The 23,134-nt window shown below is 40.4% G+C and overlaps 1 protein-coding gene across 1 annotated transcript in view; it reads right to left on the reverse strand.

Moving 5' to 3' along the window:
- The window catches only part of mybpc2a (myosin binding protein Ca), a 55,894-nt gene that overhangs the window by 12,365 nt on the left and 20,395 nt on the right, over positions 1-23,134 (reverse strand). Inside the window, exons 9-23 of the mRNA XM_036148134.1 lie at positions 22,711-22,835; positions 20,944-21,049; positions 18,920-19,089; positions 16,773-16,938; positions 16,200-16,306; positions 16,053-16,082; positions 13,278-13,417; positions 12,992-13,151; positions 12,585-12,689; positions 10,210-10,398; positions 9,948-10,082; positions 9,632-9,799; positions 7,991-8,079; positions 5,223-5,418; positions 3,977-4,116 (exon numbers count right to left, since the gene is read on the reverse strand). Coding sequence (XP_036004027.1) covers positions 3,977-4,116; positions 5,223-5,418; positions 7,991-8,079; positions 9,632-9,799; positions 9,948-10,082; positions 10,210-10,398; positions 12,585-12,689; positions 12,992-13,151; positions 13,278-13,417; positions 16,053-16,082; positions 16,200-16,306; positions 16,773-16,938; positions 18,920-19,089; positions 20,944-21,049; positions 22,711-22,835 — 2,026 coding nt within the window. The remainder of the gene's footprint in view (positions 1-3,976; positions 4,117-5,222; positions 5,419-7,990; positions 8,080-9,631; positions 9,800-9,947; positions 10,083-10,209; positions 10,399-12,584; positions 12,690-12,991; positions 13,152-13,277; positions 13,418-16,052; positions 16,083-16,199; positions 16,307-16,772; positions 16,939-18,919; positions 19,090-20,943; positions 21,050-22,710; positions 22,836-23,134) is intronic.

Consider the following 23,134-nt stretch of genomic DNA (forward strand, 5'->3'; position numbering starts at 1 on the left):
TGCAAACCTCTGCTTAGTTGTGGTTGTGTTCTTTTTGTCTTGTCCAAACAACGTCTAATTTTATAACATTTAACAAGTAAAGGCCTGTAGAGTCTAAAACACAGCGCTATGCGCTATGTTTTTCATAATTTCTCTGAACACTTGATCAATCATTAGTTTATGGAATTTTGAAATGAGAACAATCCAAAACAGAGATTCAATTTAAAAGCTGCTACAAGAAAAGCTTGAGCAGAAGAGTTTGTGGTGACGTGTTTAATTTGTAAATAATCTTTTTTGGTGAAAAATGTTTCATAATTGATCTGGAAATGATCTTATAACCCCTCCCAGGATGATGGCCAGCAACAATTGCCGCTCTAAGTGCCGTGCTGATATCTCTCCCACTTGGCCAGCACACAGCAGAGCAGCAAACTGCAAAGACTAATGATTTTATAAAAGGTGATGACATCAGTAGTGATCAGTAAATCAGCTTCTTCTCTGATTCCATGGACTCATATGTTCTCATGATCTTAACAACTATAGAAATGTAAACCTATAAAATACCTGCGGCTGCTAAATGTTCCATGTTAACTGATTTGGTGCTGAGTCGTCTGGGAACGCTTTAGAAACGCGGAGCTGAGAACCGCGAACATTTCAGGCCAGCATGGTGCAAACAGGAACCCTCAGAGTGAAGACAGAAAACTAAAATCCATGAAATGAAAAGCAGAATGAGTCTCTGCAGAAGCTTAGAGGGCTGCTTAATTGGCCAATAATTCTTTGTGGGTTTAATATCTTTGGTGTTCCACGTAGTCACTGAAATTACCGTTTAATATGTATCAATTACAGCCTTTTAATCAAAATGACAACATTACAATGTGTGGCGGAACCAAACTGCAGCTAAAATCTGGAGAGTAGCTTTATTCTTATTTTAACGATTCACGGTTAGCAATGAAGGATGATTATGCATTGTAAAAATCAATAAAGATGCACTTTAACCATTATAACACATTTGACTTATACACTACCATTAGCTTGAGCAGGCAGGAAAAACACTAATTGGTATATATATATATATATATATATATATATATATATATATATATATATATATATTAGGGCTGGGCAACGATTAAAATATTTAATCGCGATTAATCGCCCTGATTAATCGCGATTAATCGCGATTAATCGCATTGTATTTACAAACTCCAAGAATGAATTCAAAAGTAGTGTAAAGAGCACTTTTATTTTAATGTTCTGCTGCCATATGAACAAAAGTGTTGTAACATTTGTACCACTTATTTTATACTGGATATTTTCAACCCATCTATTGAATTTAGTGCACTAGTTGATCTTTTCTTCATAAGAGAACAAGCACTGCAGCCAAAATATGGCCTTTTTTGACCTGCTGTATATTAGCCAGTCCCTAAGCTTGATGTATCATGAAACTGTTGACCTTTTGGGTTTTGTGGTTTTTATTTTATTATTACAATTTAATAATAATAATAATAATAATAATAATAATAATAATAATAATAATAATGTTATGTTCAGTGTTTTTTCGCTAATCCACCTCTTATTTATTTCAATCCTTATGTAATTTTGTCTGTGTTGTATGCACCTGCCTGTTGCTTTAATCCTATAAATTTCCCCGTCGTGGGATAAAAAAAGGATTAACTAATGTTATCTTATCTTAAATAACACTTTTTAATATATGTACTGGGTTCTTTCAAGGTCTTAATTACATGTTATGTGTGGGCTCCAGTAACATCCATCCATCCATCCATCCATCCATCCATCCACTGATCTACCTGGATGTTCCCTGGAGGACTGAAACGCCTCAGTCAGAGACGTCTGTGGGTCTGTCGGGGCAATGACAGAAGTTTTGTCTCCTCTCTCCGTTTCTGGGGCTCGACGTTTTCATGTTTTTTCACGTGCTTAGATAAATTTGTTGTGTTTCCACTTAAATGAACCGGCTTTTTACAAAACATACAGCTTGATTTCATTTACGGTATTAAAATAAAGCCAAACGGTGCTACTTTCCCTGTTCGTGTTTTTTCGCTGCTGCGTTCTCTCTCAGCTGTTTGTGTATTAAGTTTGTGTGAGAGCTGAGTGCGCGGGCCAGGCTGAGCCTGCGTGCTGATTGGCTGGCGCCGCTGAGCCATGTACGAGAGGGGAGGGGGAGCGAGAGAGTGCTGCCGTGAGACAGCGCGCTGCAGTCAGCGCGCGTGCTGACTGACACTGACTGAAAGCATGATGTGAGCAACATGCGTTAATGCGCGATAAAATAAATATCGCCGTTAATAGTCTAATGAATTAACGCGAAATTAACGCGTTAACTTGCCCAGCCCTAATATATATATATATATATATATATATATATATATATATATATATATATATATATATATATATATATATATATATATATATATATATATATACACGCAGCACTTATTTGCACCTTAAACTTTAAGAGCGGCACTCCAGGTCACCATAAAAATCAGGCGATGCTATTTATTCACCCGGCGCTGGTTTGGGATGCATGTTCAGAGAAAGCTTTTTCTTTCCTACCGTCACAAACGTAAACGGGTGGAGCTTGCTCAACTTTAACTGATGACACTCATGATTCAGCACCTCATGTTAAAGAGTAACTCACCCCAAATCAACTTTAGATTTAACTTATTCTGGTGATTATTTATGTCTAAGTGTCTGAAAGCATCAGTGTGCCTCCCTCCTAAGAGTCAGCGGGCATCTTGCAGTAAACTTTGACTCAGTATTGCGTTTGGATGCTTTGTTTTTATGACGTCACGCTGTGAGGCATAAAGGCAGCTCCATCTTCTGCCCCAGGAGTTTATGTAATGTTCTGTTCTGGTTCATGATGTTGTTGTTGTTGTTGTTGTTTTGGTTAAGTTAACTTTCCTGCCTTAGGGTTTATTTCTGTTTCTAGTATTGTATTGGATTCATGTTTAGCCTTCACTGTTTTAGTTATCTGGTTTTCTCTTTATGGCTATTTTTGCTCTGTAGTTGGTCATCTTAGTTTCTGTCTCATCAGCCTCTATGTCACTTCCCCTTCCTTGATCACTCTCACCTGTTCCTAGTTAATCAGAAGTCACTTGGTTTCACCTGTCCATCTGTCTATTTAAACCCTCCACAGTTTTCTGTTTGTTGCTGGAACTTCTCACACACGTCATTGGTAAGAGCCCTTCAGCTTTTGTATGTATTCTGAGTACCTGACCAGTTCCTCTGTTTTTTGAGTTCTGTCCCAGTTTTTGTTGTCACCTGGATGTTTGCTCTGTGCACCTTTTTGGATTGTTTTTTGTCTGCCTTCCTGACCCATCATCTCCTTAATAAATCCCATCAAGTATTATTTTTGTGTCTGGCTGAATACCGGGTTCATCTCCTCCAGTTCATGACAGTTTAAGTTTGAAGAGTTGAGTTTTGCAGCCCTTCTATCGATTTTTAGCTCAGCCATTTATTAACTTTGCATTCAGTTCCTCTGTTTAGCTTATTAGCCCCTTTTTTCTCCTTCTTTAAGGTAGATTGGGCGGTTTTCTAGAAACGTAGGTAAGAAGCACCCAAGTCTCTTTTCTAATAACTGGATGGTGGGAAAGAATCTCCCAAATGTACTCTGGTCTTTAGCAAACTGAAGACCAGGGTAAATAGCGATTCTCATGAGAATGTCCCAATGATGGGCATGTGAGACAGCCAATAGATGAGGAGACCCCCCCCCCCCCCCCCCCCCCCCCCCCCCCCCCAGAACTCCACTATACCTTAAAGTCCATGGACAGCTTGTTTTGGCATCAGGAAATGCCCATTAGATAAAAATCAGTTTGCCTTAATGAGAAAACTGTAAATGGGCGGTTACTGATGATTAAAAAATGCATTCCTCTCGCTTTTTTTACACGTGTTCATCACCAGGAGATGGTTGTCTCCACGTTTACACGTCTAGAGCCGTACCTCCAGCATGCCTGTGATGAAGCAAACTCCCCTCCAAGCATACCTTAGTCTTCAGGTCACATTTCTGAATGGTGTAGCCCATAATCTCACAGTTGCCATCGTCTTTGGGGGGCTTCCAGTCCAGCGCGGCGTTGAAGCCCCACACGTCGGTGACGTGCACGCTGACGGGCGGGCCGGGCTTGTCTGGAAACAAGCAGACAGAGATGAGAGGCAGCATCTGAAGGCTCGTTAGATGTTCTGTGCCTGAATGGCCAGCTGACATAACGCTGATCCATTACTGCAGATAAATGCAGCCAGAAGGCTCTGAGAGGAAGGGAAGAGAGGAAACCCCAACAAGAGACAAAATAAAATAAAAAATCAACAGTTGCAGCAGTGGAGATGTGACAGATTAGACAGATTAGAGACATTGTCAGATTATCTGGGCAAAAGAAAAGGGATGAAGGCAGAGATGAATACATGAAGAGTTGTCAGAGATGCATGCTTCTAAAGAAGAAGAATGCAGTCTGGCATCATTCCCTCATTGGTGTGGTCTCCTCAGCGCAGCAGAGGAACACCGTACAACGTAGCTGATGGTTCATCATCCATCATCTCACCCCTGCATCTGCTTCTTTACTGCTCCAGCTCTCACAGCGTGGCGATGCATCATCCAAGGGGAGGGGGGGGGGCATCTGAGCCTCTCATTAGCTCAACCTTCTGAGCGCAGTAAGTGACAGAGCGGCCCTCACAACCGGCCCTAATCTGAGTCTAAGAGCAAATAATCCTCCTGGAAGCCCGGCCCACGGAGCGGAGGACTGAGGATGGAGGAATGAGGCGGCGGCCGCCGTGGCAGCGCGGGAATCAGGATTACTTTAAGAGGGGAATGAGCTCTTTGATGATTCTCCACTTTTAGTTACACATCCCTCGGATCATCAGGAAAAGAGGAATTACCGTCAAGTTTGGAAAAGACATTGTGACATGTCACAGATTTAGAGACCGTCCCTCTGATCAGGTCTTTAATGGTGGAACTGCAGCATGCATGTTGCTCTGATCTTAATGAGAGAACCTGCAGCTCAGGGCTTATTGGAGGGGAGCCTAAGGCCAACGTGTGATGTCAGCTCCTTCCAGGGATGGAAGAAAACTGGCAACGTTTAAACGGCAAGAGGAGGATTTCCTTTCATTTAAAAAAGAATTAAATCTGCATTCTTTTGCAGGTTAATAAGTATTAAGTTTGACACATTTGCTCGTTCATTCTGCATGAATGCAGGAAGTCTGCGGTCACGCACGTCCGTGTGTGTAAAAGCAGAACTGACCTACGACCTGGATGTTAATGTCTGCGCTGTCGGCCATGTTGTCGATCTGCACAGACAGCGTGTACGTTCCTGAGTGTCTTCTCTCTGCGCTGCGGATGAACAGGATGCTGTCCACCTCGCTGGTGCGAGTCCCCACGCTTCTGTCCTCCAGGAGAGCGCCGTCTTTGAACCAGGTCACCATGGGCCGAGGTTTTCCCTTCAGGTCCAGCAAAGAACAAACGTTAACACAAACACGTCCAAAAAAGAACTTTTTAGGGTTTTAGGACACAAAGACTGGTCTTTACAAGCTTCACTGAGGCAGAAGACATTTCTTTGGTCATTGCATCACCTTGATTTACTTCTTTTTTTCTTGTAGGTTGAGGACTAAGCTGTCAGACAGATCGGTCTTATTTGACTCCAGATACGTAGGCGAACAGAGGAGTTCATGGTTGGCCTGACTGCAACGTGTTCAGGTCCTGTTTTTACAGCATAATTAATCTGAAAATCCTTCTTCATCCAACAGCATGCCTTACAGCTTATCTGGGACTGATGTCCTGTTTTTACCTTCTCCTAACACGGCGCTGTGCATTATGGCCAAGAATATCTACTTTGGTCTCATTTGTGCAAAGGACATGGATCCAGAAATCTTGTGATTTAGTCGGTATTGACTTTGCCAACCTAAAGTTCTGCTGGTGGGTCTAGAAACAAATGCTAAATGGGTCCTTGCATCAAGAACTTAAGCACGTTTTGATCATTTTCTGTCAAGTCTGTGTTTTGGGATCTGGCTTGTAAAATTTCTTGTAAATAAAGTCTAAACCGTGAATTTACAGCAATATATGTTTTGATTTTTCTATACTTTAGCTTCCCCTGTGCATCTGCAGAAGAAGGGTTGAGATTTAAGTCTCTGAGAGTCCCAGAATAAAATCTACTAAAACTTTCTGCATGTATAAATCAAGTGGAGAACTACGGCAGAAGCAGCAATGCTCCTAAGATCTGTTGTGCTTCCTGGCACTGAGAAAGCAAATCTCAATGCTACGCTGCCAGACAGGAAACATTTTCTTTTTAAATCAGGTTTCTGCTGCAGCAGAACTTCCACGGCACCGTCGCCCCAAAGAACGCGTCACAAAGCTTGATATCCGTTGCTGTTCATATAATTGTTCATCAGAGGCTAAAACTAGCAGCTTGTGCCTCCCTCCCACTAAATGACCAAATCTACTCCAGCTGATGATGAGGGATTTCCTTTCAGATGAAGGTTAACCGTTAGCGGCGCCGTGTTAGCCCAGCCTGATGCAGAGAGCCAGGCAGACACGCATGGAGGCACACGCTGTGCTGCTGGAGAGGAGACGCTGCTTTTCCAAGCCTTCCAAACAAGCCATGCTGGTTTAGGCATTTTCTAAAATACCTGTCATGAACTTTAACACTTCTTTTGACGTATTCTTGTTCATTGCACAGTCTGTCCTTGGGGTGATTTTTTTCTAGTAAGTACTTTCCTAAGAAGATGGACAGCTGAGTGAAATGTTTTCCTGCTGTGAATAATCTAACTCTCTCTCTCTGGAACAATAAACTTTAAATAGTTAGGAAATATTCCTCTGCGCTCCCAGACCGATGGGCAGCACCGTTTGGTTCTTTAAGCTTATCCTTTAATTCTTTGTGGCTTGGCATGGAGTTAAAACAGAACCTGGTTCTGTTTAGAAATATGTCCAGATATGTAACTGAATGAGGGTGAACTTTGTTTCTAACACGACTGTAAATATCCTTTGGCAGTAAAATCGTTTTAAATATGTCTCAAGTTTAAATGCATTGCATGTTTTATTGGTACAAAAACAGCCGCGGGAGTAAAATGTCGGACTCTTATATAAGATGACAGAAGAGTTGATGCTCTTTCTGTCTCAGGAGATCATCATGGAGCCTGGTTCTTCATCGCAGAGCGGGCTTCTCATCCTCTTCCTCAGAACTTTGTTCTGCTCTATTTTTGTTTACAACCAGGGCTCCCCCTTTGCCGCTTGTGTTTAGCTTCTTCTTTACTTCTTTCCCAGCGCCGTAATGTGCGAGCTGTTGTCAGATGGTGTAGTTGTCCTCGTGCCCTTAAAGCTCTCGCTCTCTCTGTTGCGAGCGATATTTACAAAACGCATTTTTGTTCCAGGAGATGAAACAGAAATGCTGCCATCAGGGGAATCTGGCTTGTTGCTTCTGTTGGTTTCCAAAACACACAAGCAAAATGCGTCTGGATGTGTTGCGCAAGCAGGAGCGGCAAAAGCTCTCTGGCTTGTCGTTTTAGTTTGATGGAGTTTGAAATAATCTGCAGCATCGTTTTTCAGTGAAGACTCGCTGGAATAACGCAGAAAGTGGATTCTTTCAGCTACATCAGAAAGTTTTTGGCTAAACTTCGTCTTTCAAATGTGATTTGGGCAACTAGTCCAAAACTAAGATTCTTTGTTACAGCGCCTTAAAAAAGTATTCACCCCTTTTGACATTTTTCATGCTTTGATACCTCACAACCTGGAGTTAAAATGGATTGTTTGCACAATTTCATCTACGGCACATGCCTACAACTTTGGAAGTTGGGAGATACATAGAATATATAAAATACATAAAATGAAAATAAAAATATTTTTAGAGCAGGTTGGAATGTAACTAATTGGTTAGAAAGCTATGGGGATGAATACTTATGCAAAGTGCTGCATCCCTACATTAATCAGGAAGGTCAAACGAACTCAAACCAGCTTTGATCTTCAAATATAAACCCTTTGCATGTAAGGAAAATAAATTAATAAAGAAGACAGACTTACCTGGAAAGGGATTACCAGGTTCACCTTCTCTCCCACAGTTGTGATCAGCTTAGATCTCAGGTTGCGTGGGACTCTAATCTTTGGATTTTCTGTAATGGTGAAAAATAAAAGATGAATCCTGTTCACAGAGAGGCGTTAATATGCCCTGCATTATTAGCATAGTGAGAAAAAGATGAAAACATGTTGCATTATTAGATTATTTGCTTGCCATCTGCAATTCCACCAAAACACCAAACAATTCAATTTAATTAGGTTTTTATTCATATAGCACCAATCCACAACAGATGTCATGTCAAGGCTCTTTACAAAGTTAAATTCCATCAGATTGGTCTAAAAGTCCAAAACCCAGCAGGTTTCAAGTCTTGACAAGCAGCGTTCAGTCCTGAAAGAGCAAAGGGTCTTTTAATGCCACAGTAAACTGCTGTTTTTCCACATTAGGTGGGATTCCTCTAGACGTGTAGAACGTCATTTTCTCTCAAATTTCCTAATGTTGAGCCTGAAAGAACGCAGCTCTAAACTAAACCAGGGAGCCAGCTTCCTGTGAACAATTATCTTTCTTTTCAAGGGGGCTACCTTGTCTAATGCGAAATGAAACGAGGAAGTGACACCATCAACAAAAGCATCAATTTGTGAAGGGGAAGAAACAACATTGGCGCCCCCTGCTGGGTATTTCTGTGATACTGAGGGAATTAAACAGATCAGCCTAAACATTTTAAAAATGCTCCAGTGGTAACTTTCTTTAAACAAGAATTGGGAGTATGAGTTTTTAGTGTTTTGGAGCATTTTCTCAAATCCAGATAGGATCAATTGAATCCATTAAGACTCAAATATATATACATCCCAGCTAGAACTATCTTATAGGTGTCTCTCTACCAGCTTTGCTCATCAAGATCACTTCCAAACTGGAAGGAGAACATCTTTCTAAAACATATGTGTGGACTTTGACTAGGCCACTCTAACACATAACCATGTTTTGATCTAAAACTGTTTTAGAATCTAACCCTGCTTGAAACTTCTCCACAGCTTCCTCCATGAGCCGTCTGCTCTGCTGCCTGCTCTTCATGATGCTGCTTGTTCTCCAACGTTCTCTAACAAACCTCTGAGACCAGAAACAGAACCGCTGAGTCTCTGGGATTTATACTGATTAGGAAGATAGACAATTAGTTATTCTGGAGGTTATTTAGGGGTATTATGGTAAAGGGGGGTCAAATATAGTCATATTCAATAAAGAATAACAAAGACTGATGATATTTTTAAGCCTTTGTTTCTTTGTTTCAGATTTTTTTCCAACTCCAGCTAAAAAAAAATCATGTAATTTAAGATGAGAATATTGCATCAGACTGATTTCATGTAAAAATGGGGGCTTAATGAAAAGTATGCTTAATACTGGCTTAAAAGTTATTATTTTAAAAATCTACTTTTAATCTCTTAGAAAAGCTTCTTAGACATGCATGTTCTAATTTATTAAAAATGACTGTAGAAATGTGCTCCAGACTTTTTAAATTTCCAGGTGTGAACCTAATTCACAATCATGGATTCATTTTCTTGAACTTCCAATAGATTGAAGTAAAATGTGGAATGGTTCAAAGGATGACTGTAGAGTATTTTAAAAGCTGTTTGGTGTTGTGAAGTCTGTCTTACCAACAATCTCCCTGATGGTGACGGCCTGGGACAGGGTGGCGGGGGGGCTGCGACCCGCGACGTTAACTGCAAACACCCTGAACAACATCTTCTCCCCAACAGGGAGACCCTTCACCCTGTACTGGTTGGTTCCCACCGGTTCCTCGTTGGCCTGAAGCCAACGGTCACCTTGGATGAGAAAACAGAAAACTCAGCAGCAATCCTGCCAATTAACCCTTTTAATTACCGTCATTTACAACCAGCATCTGCTGTATTGGTCACCAGCAGATCCATTTAAACCGTGCATCAAAATACTGTAATGACCGGGTTTGTTTACTTCCTTCTGTGCAGTACTCAATGATGTAGCCATCGATGCCGCCCGCTCCGATCTTTTCTGGAGGTCGCCACTTGAGTGCGCAGGTAGAGTCGGTCACGTCTTCCACGGCGAGACGAGTGGGCTCGCTGGTGGGGGCTGAGAGAGACAAGAGCTAATTAATAGCTTAATAGCTGGCATGAAGGGGAAGGGAAGGCAGGTTAATCTACACCAGAGTGAGCATGGTGTTAATTAACCACTCAGTTAACGACATGCAGCAACGCACCGATGGGCATGAAGGGCTTGGAGCTGCCGCTGGGCTGAGAAATGCCGATGCCGTTGACTGCAAACACTCTCATCTCGTAAAAGACGCCCTCGATCATCTTCCTCGCCTCGTATGTGGTTGACTCGTAAACGTCAAAGTTTAGTCTGGTCCACCTGGACGAAGTGACCTTCTTTCTCTCCATCAGATAGCCTGCAACAAGGAGCAATAATTACGGTACAGGTGAAACTATGCGGCTTTACTGTCACACTGAAATGCTTCAAATCACCAAACTAAGTTTGATGTGAAACCCAGATAGCCTGAGGAAATCCAAAAACAGTATTTCATTTTTTAAGGGGAAAGAAATATTTAATGAACTTTGATTTCCCTGGTTCAATTTCACTTCCCGTAGAAGTAAGAACTCCTTTTTCCTTGTTATTATTATTATTATTATTATTATTTATTGAGCAGCTGATTTTTTTTTTAGAGTTTGGCAAATCGCAGACAAAATATTTTCTATGATGCCCAAGGAGGAGGAAGCAGAAGCAAAAAGCTTCTGTCTGAAAACAGGAAGTAGGCTTAAAGATCTCACAAACCAACACACCATGCCTAACTCTGACAATATTCAGTAAAAGAGGTCAGTGATTATTGGTCTGGAAAAGGCTAGAAAAACTTTTTCTAAGGACAATTGAGAAATTCAGTTCAGTTTATTTATACAGAGCCAATTCGGTGCACTTTACCGAAAATTCTCAATAAGCTGCAGCAGGAAAGCCAGGAGATTGCATGGAGTCAGTGACTTGCAGCAATCCCTCATACTAAAGGCCGCTACAAACTCTAAGAGAACAGAGACAATTTGTCTGACTCCTGCAGAGAATGACGTCATTTTGTCCTCTCAGTCCGTCTTTGAGGGTCTCCCTGCTTGTCCTCCACCTGTCTGTCCCACCGCTGCACTGTGACTAGACAGGATCTAGATGATCATCCGTGGAACTGCAGCCCCACAGCTCACCTCTGGCCGATTAAGTGTTTGAACATGCTACCTCCGCTCACTTTCACCATTTACTCTTGGTAAACGGTGAGTATCGCACGTCCCCAGCTCCCTGTGCCCACATGTCTGATCTTCAGTGACTTCTGCGTCTGAGCGTCTCGTGCTCAGAGCTCTATTAGGAATAGACTGAGCCAAAACCAACGTTCTACGTGTTCTTCCCTCCCCGGCTACCAGAAAAAATCTCTTTATCCTCACAGAGTAAGCTTAAGAATACTGAACTTCTCCATGAACGCAGTGAGGACTCGTCACAGAAGAATCTAGAACAACATCCAGGACGTTGCAGACCTCACACGTCCGAGTTAAGGTCAGAATTCATGCTTCCACACTCAGAAAGAGATTGGGCCAGAGTTTAAAACCTGTGCTGACAAAGCAAAAAGAACATCTAAATGATCCCCAAGACTCTCAGGAAACTTTGCTTTGGACAGATGAGAGCAAAGTGGAACTAAAGCTCTTTGTCAAGTTGCACTTAAATCAATCACGCCGACAGTCAACCAAGGTGGTGGCAGTGAGATGATCTGGGGTCGCGTTTCTTCCTGAGGAGTAATTGACTCACTGTAATTGACGGGTCTATGGATTCTGCTGTCTACTGCAGGAGAATATTTGGCCATGAGCTCGTGACCTTCAGCCTCTGAGACGCTCAAACAGGAGGAAAAAAACTAGGCTTGGAGTGGCCTAGTCAAAGTCTGGAGATACGTCTGATTGAGAAGCTGTGGCCTGAGCTTAAACAGGCTGTTTTTATTTGAACGCAGTGAAAATAAACCAATCCTGCAAACTGGAGTGGACATAAATCCCTTTGCATTGATGTAAAAGACTCATTAAGAGCCGAATCTTTCAGGGCGGACGAAGGCTGCTCCATCCAGCGTGGGCAGCGGCTGCTTTTCACACTGGGCCAAGATGCTACTACAAATCATCATTTGACAATTTAATGTGGTATTTAGTCAGGTTATCCTTCTCTGATGTTAAAATTTGGTTAATGATCGGAAGCATAAGGGAGCAAATACTTACAATTGGGATAAAATGAAAAGATGTACATGCCCTGGATCATAACACTGCAAAAACAGAAAATAAGTGAAAAACTTCTTGAAATGAATGCATTTATCCTTGATTTAAGCAGGAAAATAAGATGATCTGCCAATGGAATGAGTATTTTGACCCCTAAAATATGATAATTAGGTATACTGCACTTGAAACAAGATGAGTTGTTCCTATTTTAAGTGTAAAAATTTTATTCCATTGGTAAATCGTCTTATTTACCTCCTCAAATCAAGGATAAATGCACTTATTTCAAGAAGTTTATTACTTATTTTTAGTTCTGTTTTTGCAGAGTGAGAGGAGGACATCAGACGCTGGTTACCTTTAACAGGAACTCCACCATCAAATGAGGGAGGCTCCCATGCGATGAAGGCAGAGTCCTCGCTGACTGATGTGCACTTGACGTTCTCAGGAGGGTCCGGCACATCTGGAGGCGCAGAGAGAAACTATGAATAAAGCTTTAAAAGGAGAGCGTAAAAAATTAATCTCAAACAATATGACAAGAGGACGACCCCCAGAAAGCCTGGAGAACCATTGCTCAGAGTCACTGCAATTAATTAGAACCGTGCGTGGATGAAAAGAATTAAGAAATCAGAGGTAATTTAAAAATTGTTGCACAGTGCAGAAGCTTTTTCAAAGACGGTACTATCGCCTGATTCAAGTTTAAGTGCTGGAGCTTCTCAGTCTGAATAAGATTTAATGATTTCTAGACTAAAAAGAGAAACTGACCCACGATCTTGACAAAGAGCTCAGCCTTGTCCTCTCCGGCAGGGTTGGCCACGGTGATGGTGTAGGGACCCTCATCTGCTCTCTCTGCCCCCTCGATCACAAAGCTGCTCACCGTCTTCCTCGTCTCCACGCGGACCCGTCCCTCGGCCTCAGAGACCGCCTGTCACAGAGAAACATCAAGCCTCTCACTCTGCAGTTCAGTCTTTTCCTTACAGCTAACTAACTGATCCGTGTCTGACTCCTTTAAAAAGTGACAGAAGTGGTTTCTTGGTCTTTTCTGGCTCACCTGGTCTCCTCTCATCCAGCACACGGCGGGCGCCGGCTCCCCGCTGACCTCAACGTTGAAGCGGAGTTTGTTCCCGGCCACCACCGTGATGACGTTCTTGTTGCCGCTGCCGCTGGCGTCCAGGTGGATTTTAGGAGGATCTGTCATGTGATCAGAGCAGAAAGCACCAACAAAGAAACCGTTTAGATTATAGAGACAAAGCGTCTGTCTAGCTAACGTTTATTCATTTATGTTCCAGTCTTTTACTGATACAGAATCTATCTTAGATCACATCAACAACGAAAACATGCAATGAGAAATTATGAAATAAGTCTGTAAAAGGTATTTTTTATATTTTGTTAGATTTAAATCATAGAGGAAACATTGCAATGTGTGTATTGATCATAGCATCAATATTAGGGCGAGGCAATATATCAAGATTTAAAAATATCAAGATATAAGACGAGACTATATAGGTTTAAGTTGCATTATAATTATACTTTAATATATTCCATTACGTTATTTTTCAGCTCTTTTTCATATTTTCCTACAAATGTGCCTGTGAGACATTTGGGACAAGGCTTTGATTCAGAGACGCCTTTTAATAATGACTTTATGACAAGGAAAACATATCAGGGTAAATATTGTACATCAGCATTCAGCCTAAAAATATCAAGGTATTATTTGTGGTCCATATCTCTCAGTCCTAATCAATATACATGTACTTTAAAGCTATAGTTGCATGTTAAAGCATGTTAACCCTGTTCAGAAATGCTTTCTGTTATACTGGGTCAAATCCTCCTTCCATCCTGAAAGTAGTAAATACATCTTGTATTCAGAAAAAGGAGGTTAAAAATGTATCTCTGTGGAGCTGCAAGGCTGTAAAAACTCTGACCAATCACTGCTCTTCTCACCGAAGGGCTGTGATTGGTCAGAGTTTTGTTCCTGCTCTAACCTCCTCTGTCCCTCCAACTCTGGTGGAATCTCCTTTTCTATTGGTTGTCCCACATGTCAATCATTCTGACACACTAACACTCGTTCCTTCCTGGTTTCTGCTTGCTGGCTACGCATGCGCACTTCTAGTGTTTATGTATCCAGTTAGCTTAGCGGTTAGCTTCGGTGTTAGCCGTTCATTGTAGCTCCACGGCTCTCACCGTTTATGAGAAGAAGAGGAAGGAACCAGTAGAAAGAAATGAGACCAGAGTGGGTTTGGATGTGTGATTTCTTCCAGGAGATCAGAAGAGCAAGAAAGACGGTCTGCTGCATGCGCAGTTATTCAGAAAGGGCCTTCCAGAAAAATCAGAGTCTACCTTTAAGGAAGACGTGAATTGTTTTTTGTCTCACAATATCCAGAAATTCAGAGGTTCTGCTCTGTCTTCTCTAACATAGAAAGTACTCCTGGGTCAATGTGAGCTTCTGTGCTTTCTGTGTCTCTGCTCTGTCTTCTCTAACATAGAAAGTACTCCTGGGTCAATGTGAGCTTCTGTGCTTTCTGTGTCTCTGCTCTGTCTTCTCTAACATAGAAAGTACTCCTGGGTCAATGTGAGCTTCTGTGCTTTCTGTGTCTCTGCTCTGTCTTCTCTAACATAGAAAGTACTCCTGGGTCAATGTGAGCTTCTGAGCTTTCTGTGTCTCTGCTCTGTCTTCTCTAACATAGAAAGTACTCCTGGGTCAATGTGAGCTTCTGTGCTTTCTGTGTCTCTGCTCTGTCTTCTCTACCATAGAAAGTACTCCTGGGTCAATGTGAGCTTCTGAGCTTTCTGTGTCTCTGCTCTGTCTTCTCTACCATAGAAAGTACTCCTGGGTCAATGTGAGCTTCTGGTCTTTCTGTGTCTCTGCTCTGTCTTCTCTAACATAGAAAGTACTCCTGGGTCAATGTGAGCTTCTGAGCTTTCTGTGTCTCTGCTCTGTCTTCTCTAAGCCCCAGTGGGTGGAGGCAGATGAGCGTTCACACTGAGCCTGGTTCTGGTTCTGCTGGTGGTTCTCCTCCCTGTTAAAGGGGAGTTTTCCTCTCCACTGTCGCTTCATGCATGCTCAGTATGAGGGATTGCTGCAAAGCCATCAACAATGCAGACGACTGTCCACTGTGGCTCTACGCTCTTTCAGGAGGAGTGAATGCTGCTTGGAGAGACTTGATGCAACCTGCTGGGTTTCCTTAGAGAGGAAACTTTCTCACCAACCTGGAGGATCTGATGGAGTCTGACTTTGGAAAGAGCCTAGATGAGATGTATCATGAATTGGCGCTATATAAATTAAATTGAACTGAATTGCATTCAGTATATGACCTACAATCTCATCATAATCAGGACAATACCAAAAATTTTATCGCCTGCTGATCAATTTTTGTGAGACTTTCTTTTCTAGTGATAAATATAGTTAAAGTGACGCGATACAGAATGGATTGCTCAGATAATAATTTGAAGTAGTTTAATGATTTACATAGTGAACATTTAACAACCTAATAAATCAATGTCGGTGCTGTGAGTAATTTAGTAATGTTTACTACGCGCTAGCTAAAAGAGATATTAACGTTTAGCTAAAAACAGAAATAGCAAATTGTTCTTTTTCAGCGCACTACAGCGTGGCGTGTCCAGATAAATACTTTAGATAATCCTCTTTAAACAACTTTAAAAATGTTAATGTTAATTTCTATGGATTTTTAAATTGTTTCATTTGATTAAACCTATAAACAGCTCGGTGGATCCATGTTTAGACCATTTCTAGTTAAATGTTGCAACGTTCAGACATTTCATTCTGCACCTTGTTGGATATTCAAATAAAAAACTGTAAAGTTACCTTGTCTGGGAACATATTCAATCTTGATCTCTACAAGGGGAAAAAAAGGAATTAACCTTGGTAAGAATTTTATGGACTATTATTGTTTAAATCATTTTAAAAGATTAGAAAATGCATGATTTCTTGTTTTGCATCACTCCCCCTCACCTAGAAAGTTGAGCTTGGCAGACAGAGAAAGAGCGTAGCCATCTGGGACGAAGGTATAATCTCCTGCATCTGAAGGCTTCACGTCATCAATCGTCAGCTTGTGGATCCTGAGGATAATAAGGCAGATGTTAAAAAGGCAAAAAAAAAAAACACTTATGTTCTGCATTCATGCTAAAAGATGGTTGGTTTGTCACCATCTGACGTAACGTTAAGGAGCGAGGCTTTTCTCCTTGCCTGACCTCGTGTATCTCCTGCCCTGATGGAGGGATTACTGCAAAGAAAGGCCGGACCCCTGGGATGTGTATGCTCTGTGTGGATGTGTTTTATTGTGTGGATGTGTTTTTATTGTGTGAATGTGTTTTATTGTGTCTTTGCAGAGGTTAGAGCCTATGTGGGAAAATAGGTCAAAACCACTAAGAAAAGCCTCTGGTGATAGTTTGCCAAGCCACTTGGCAGGCAGCGCAAACTGTTCCTGAGTTTGAATGTGTGAAGCTGATGGGAGAAAAGGCTCCAAAGAACAGCTCTCCTGCATAAAGGCCCAGACCCAGGGAGTTGTGTAATGTGAGGCGATACCTGCCAATGTGGGCTATTTTGATGCGATCGCTGGGCTGAACTTCAACACCATCCTTCAACCACTTTCCCGTCACATTTTCATCAGACACTTCACATTTGAACACAGCCTGCTCCGCCGCTTTCAGCGTGAGGTCAGCAATGCTCTGCAGAACCTCAAGCTCCTTTTCTGCAGGAAAAAACACAACAACACAGGAACAATCACGTGAAACAATTAGGAAACCCTGGCTTGGCTCTTTGTTGCCAGCGGGACGTGGAACAGACCCAGATGGTTTGGATTTTTTTTGGGTTGAATCAGGGGGAAAACACATTCTGACAGAAAATAGCATTTTAGCACCAACAAAGTGGTTTCTTCTGGCGTACAATAGACGATCACACGAATGCATCTCTCAGGTCCTGCGTCAGGTTTTCCTGGATTTTATTTTTATTTCCTAAACCCACAGCCTTAGGATACTGTTCATCTGCTGGAGATAATTTGTTTCTTGCTGACACTTTCTTCTGTCATCCTATTTCCCACTCTCCCCATTCTTTACACATGGCTGGATCACAACACATTTAAAAGAGCTCCTATACTGGGAGGGAAAAAAGACTGATAAAATCAAAGCATATAAAAAATAGGTGATTATAGAATTAAACCTTGTACAGAAAGCAATGCACACATTTCACCTTCTGACCAGTAGTTACTGCTAAAAAGTCCTCCTTAATGACATTATGTTGCTGCATATATATATATATATATATATATATATATATATATATATATATATATATATATATATATATATATATAAGATAAAATCAAAATCATTTGTTCATTACACCGTACTACACACTGTTCATTACAGCATTTTACAAAAATGGTCGAATAGGGTCGCAGAACATGAAGGGCCTCCTTTAGATTTAAAGAGACGGCACCAAAACGAGTTACTCTCATACGCTGATGTAGGAATCAATGAAGAATTCAGACCAAAGCTGTTCCACTTCATATAGACCACAACTTAATGATTTCAATGTGATAAAGACAAACTAAAAAGCATGATATGTCCCCTTTAAATATAACTAAAACAAGCTTTCATTGCCCTTCAGCCTTCCTCTCATTTTGTCGCGTTACAATCACAAACGTTCTCATATTTCATCGGGATAAGAGGTGATAGACCAGCACAAAGCATAGTATAATTAATATTAATATCTTGCCTTTAAAAACTCCAAACGTTATTTTCTTGACTGAAACTAAAACTGTACATCACCCCCAGACAAGGCAATACCCACAGTAAACATAACCTTATCCTGATGGAGATCAAACCATGTTCATCTGTTTGAATGGCCTAGTCAAAGTCAAAGCCTCCATTGAGAAACCTGAAAATCAAGCCAAGAGGAAAGATGAATAGGAGAAAAAACCTGAAAACTGGGTTATTAATTTATTTTCAGCTCCTTTAACTAAGATACAAACCCAGCATGATCCACTGACCTCAGAGCTGACTTTATTTTAGTCAACATTGTCCACCTGTGTGTGATTTGATCTCAGATTTTCTTTGTGAAAAGTCTTAGGAATCGTGCTTCACAATGACGTCACATAAAAGAAATACAGACAGAAAAATAAGTCTGGTGATAAATGTTGATCATTTTATGCTCACTGACGGCAGATTCACAGGCGACAGGCCAGTGAAACTCTGAACCCTGTCACAGCACATCCTCTTACATGCTACATACATGTTGATGCTCACGGTACTATGATCGGACGTGCAGTAATCGTTCCAATTAACCGAGGAGGACAGGCGGCCATTTTCACACCATAATCAATTAGCAGACTCATCTGGACTGCAGTACAGCCTGATGCTTGCAGCCTTGGAGGTGGAAGGGAGAATCAGCATGACGAATGCTGAGAGCTGTTCATACAAGGGATTAATGGAGTTCTATTAATTACGACGTAAGTAATGACTAATTTACTCCTTTTCATGCTTGTCACAACAGAAAACGTCAACTTGCTCAGATTAAATTGCAGGAAGTTTGAGATCTCTGCTGAAAACTTTAAATAACAGCTGATTATTCTGATTTTACTGCCATATTTTTCTCTGAGCGCTCATTTCCACGTATCAGTGCCTAACTCTGACGTTTATTTCTGTCAGGTTGGTCGACCCTACTCCAGGTACCTTCAACCTCCAGCTCGGCCTTGGACTCTCCGCCGCTGGTGAAGACGTGGTACGTCCCCATGTCCTCTTTAGTTGCTTCAGTTATGATTAAAACGTGCTTCTTCCCGTCTTTCTTGAACCTGTATTTGGAACCCGCTGTATCGCGGTTCAGCTCAACTCCGTCTTTCATCCTGCAGAGGAAAAACAAGCAGACGCTTTGCAGGAGGGGAGGACTTTGTGTCACGCTTTGAATAACTTCAGTTCTAACCTTCAATAGTTATAATTTATATGTCAGATTAAAAATTAATAACAGCAAAGATGTAAAAGCAGTAAATGTCCCTAACATATTATTTTCCTCCACTAACAGTGTTCATTTCCTGGCTTACATGCAGCAGTAAAGTTTGTTTGGACTTTCTCATGCTTTTCATATTTCTGCCAGCAGATTTCTGGAGGAGGAAGCATCAGATTGTCACATTTTAAAAGCAGCGTACGAAGAAATCTGCAACGTAATGAAATTTTAAAATAAATTAAACTGATAGCGGCGCATGTGAAGGTGTATTCAGAGGAAACGTTCCTCCTTATAAAAAAAATAATGCACAGATTGTGTCTTTAATCACTTAGATAATTATAGAATTTACCAAATTGTCGAAATTGTTGAAATCTTATAGATTTTTCCTCCTTTTATTTTTTTTAACTTAATCAGTCGACAAACGAGTTTATATTGAAGCTTTCTGATTTAAATTTGCCATCCACTGGTATCTGCTTCAGTTCTTATGTATTTTATATTGTTTAATTAAATCAAAATGAAAATAAACACATTTAATTTTTTTTTTTTGACTTCAGCAACTTCTAACATAATTTAAATGTATATAATTAATATTTATTTAATACTGAATACTTCAATTTTTATACAAAATTTAATTATAATTTAATTTAGTTACTTTTTAATTACATTTTATATTTCAGTTTAATTAATTTTATTTTCATTTGATTGATTTCATTTATTTATGCTTAGTTTAATTTTGTTGAATTTGACGTTATCCTATTATTTTATTTTAGATTTTCTCTTAAATTAGTTCCATGGTTTAGTTAATTTTGTTTAATCAAAAAAAAAACAATAAATTATCTGGTTACTTTGGTTTGTTTCATTGGCTTTTACTTTTGATTATTATTTTTATTTTATCTTGTAAATTTTTTTAATTAATTAAAATTTGGGGATTTTATTCTGCTTTTTTAAAATAAATTACATTTTATGTCATTTAAATTGCTTTAATTTCATCTATTATCTGTGGAATGTTGCAATACAAAATGAGCTGTAAAATCTTTCATTTTGGAATCTTTAACAATTTAGATTTTATGAAAGCAGTTCTGCAGACGTCTCCTAATATAAACATTTGCAAACTAAAATCATGAGTCCATGACAGTCTTACTTTAACTGTAGCTGAAGCTGCATTCATTCAGCTTCTTGTGATTACTTTTGTTTTGCATGCAAATGTTAAAACTTTTAAAATTCCTACTTTCCAGGCGCTTATACGAGCAGCTCTCTTCCAGCATTATTTGACACCTTGAACTTTATATCGAATTTCTTCAAACTTTAAGAGCATTTCCCCAAAACTATTTCAGACAGCTACTGTTTCACCACTCTAGTTATTTTTTTTTTATCATCGCTGACAACAAGCTAAGCAAACATTCAAGAAATAAATAATGAAGCTTTCCCACAGAATAAAATTAATTGAGTGAAAATCTGTTGGCCTTTCTAAAATGATTCTATTTTAGTTACCCTCATTAAAAATGAGCTTCTTAGAATCAGCTTTAATAGTTAAAACCAATTAAAAAACAAAGTGTGCTGTGACAAATAAACGCAAATAACCATCTGTGCACATTTTTCAGGGAACTTTTTTTTTTTTTGTTGTTGCACATAAATGGTTTGAAAATTCTGCAGCCATGCTTTTGTTTCATTAACATTCAGGCATTGAGAGAAAGGCTGCGGTATGAAGCAGCCTTTGCATTTGGGTTAGCGGGGGGGTCGGGGGGGGGGGTCTCACCATTTAACGCTGGCTCCTTCCTCTGACACCTCCACCTCAAACTCCACCTTCTCCCCCACCACCGTGTGGACGTCATCCAGCAGCTTGGTGATGCTGACCGGAGGCTCTGAGGAGGAAGTTGTAAATTTAAACATTTATTAGAAGAGCTGCATTTAACTTTTGCTTAACACCTGAAATGAAATGTATCAACATGTGCTGCTCTTTCAGCTCTAATCTCCCTTTTTCTTATAAAGAATATCTCCTTTTAAATCCATACATGTAAACCCCAGAAATTCAGGCCATCACAGCAATAGAATAATGTCACAGCATGCTCCTGCATCCTTATCCACGCCCCCAGAACACATCCGTCCTGCAGAGGTGGAAGGCAGATCAAGTCTCCTGAGGTGGTGGGAGTCTCATCGTGCAGCCACAGGGTGAGATGCTTGATGCTCCGCCAGCCTGGACTATTTGTCATCGTCGCTGTTCGCTTCCCCTGCAGACATCTTTACTCCCTCAGCTGGTGAGCTCTCTGAGCCACAGTCACAACGCTCCACCGCAGGTCAGGTGGATGTCTTACAACCGCTCTATGGTTTAAACTCAGAGGAATCTCCTTTATTTTTGGTGCTACATTTGATTTAAGCTTAATGTGATTATGCCTGGATAGGATGGACCACTGGGTTGATAAATCAGGAGTCCAAACTTTCAACAGGTGCCTCATACAGAGGGTATTGGTCCTCGGCGCAGGTGTCCGGGGTTTGAGACCTGGGTTAGGGATCTTTACTGCATTTCCTGTCTGAAAAATTCTGATGCTTTTAGATGTCTAAATATGTCATTTAGACACTTAAAGGAGTTGTTGTCATGTTATTGGCTGATTCTATATTAGTTTACAGTCAATTGAACCATTTACCATTTCATTGTACAACCATTCCACTTCATAAACTGGTCCCTGTATATGAGGATTATTTCAGAAAAAGCCTTTTCTCTCATCTCATACTAAAGACATGAAATGAAACATGGCAAATAGCTGCATTTCATCAGAAAGTACGCTGCATTTAGTCATTTCTGGTCCTCCAAACAGGTCTGATAACTTCCAGCCTTCAGGCCTGTGGAAGAAATCTACTTGTTTTTCTTGGACTGTAAATTCAAATGTGATAAATTTATTAACTCCTTTGTAAATGGTTGTTATTTCTCACCATCAACACACGTGAGATTGTTCCTTTTTAAGTAAAGATAGTTATCACGGCATTATTTAAAGAAATTTACAGTGCATTTTTTCCATCAATGGTAAAAAACTATTAGAAATGTGCCGATAGGTTTATTTAAACTGTAGCTTTCAAAGTTGTACAATACAATAATATATATATATATATATATATATATATATATATATATATATATATATATATATATATATATATATATATATATATATATACACACACAATGTAAAATATTTATTTGTTCAAAAAGACATATCAAATTCAGTCAAGCTCTAATAAATATGTCAGCTCCCTAATCTATCCAACTATGATACACAGGAATAAATAAAGTATGAACGTTTCCTGCGCCGTGCAGCTATTAAATATGACTAAGCAGACAGGCGAAACAGAGAGCTGCATGTTACTGTGTGAGATGAAAGCATGGAAATAAACAGATTACATCAGCGACATGTAAAGTGAACAGAGCTGACAGGCCTCTCTCTGCTCGGATGAAAACGTTTGTTAAACTGAGCAGAAAAGTCTCTCTCCTATGAGGAGAGGCTTCCTCCAAACTCTGTGACTGATTTACCTTTAACAAAAACCTCCGTGAAGCACCTCTCCTCCCCGATAACGCACTCGTACGCCGCGTCATCAGACAGGTTGCACTTGTTGATGGTGAGGGTCCGCTTGTTGCCCACGCTCTCAAACACATACCTAAAGAAGGACGAGACAATGGAAGCGTAATGCGGTGATGCATTCAGCCAATCAGGACCAACGCCAGGCTTACAGGCGCATGGCAATGCAGTGACTCACATTTCTTCTTCTTTGTAAAAACCTGCAGAGTTCAGGTCGCTCCCACACAAATGCATTCAGGTTACAGTAAATTTAGTGGCAAACATCAAAAAGCTGCACTGTCTCTTCAGAGACAAATAGAATCGTCATGGTTACCAGCCTGCATCATCCAACACCTCGACGTCTAGTGATGAATGACGCTTTCTTTGCAAAGCAAAATT

This window comes from Fundulus heteroclitus, chromosome 16 (genome assembly GCF_011125445.2).
Source record: "Fundulus heteroclitus isolate FHET01 chromosome 16, MU-UCD_Fhet_4.1, whole genome shotgun sequence".
NCBI lineage: Eukaryota > Metazoa > Chordata > Actinopteri > Cyprinodontiformes > Fundulidae > Fundulus > Fundulus heteroclitus.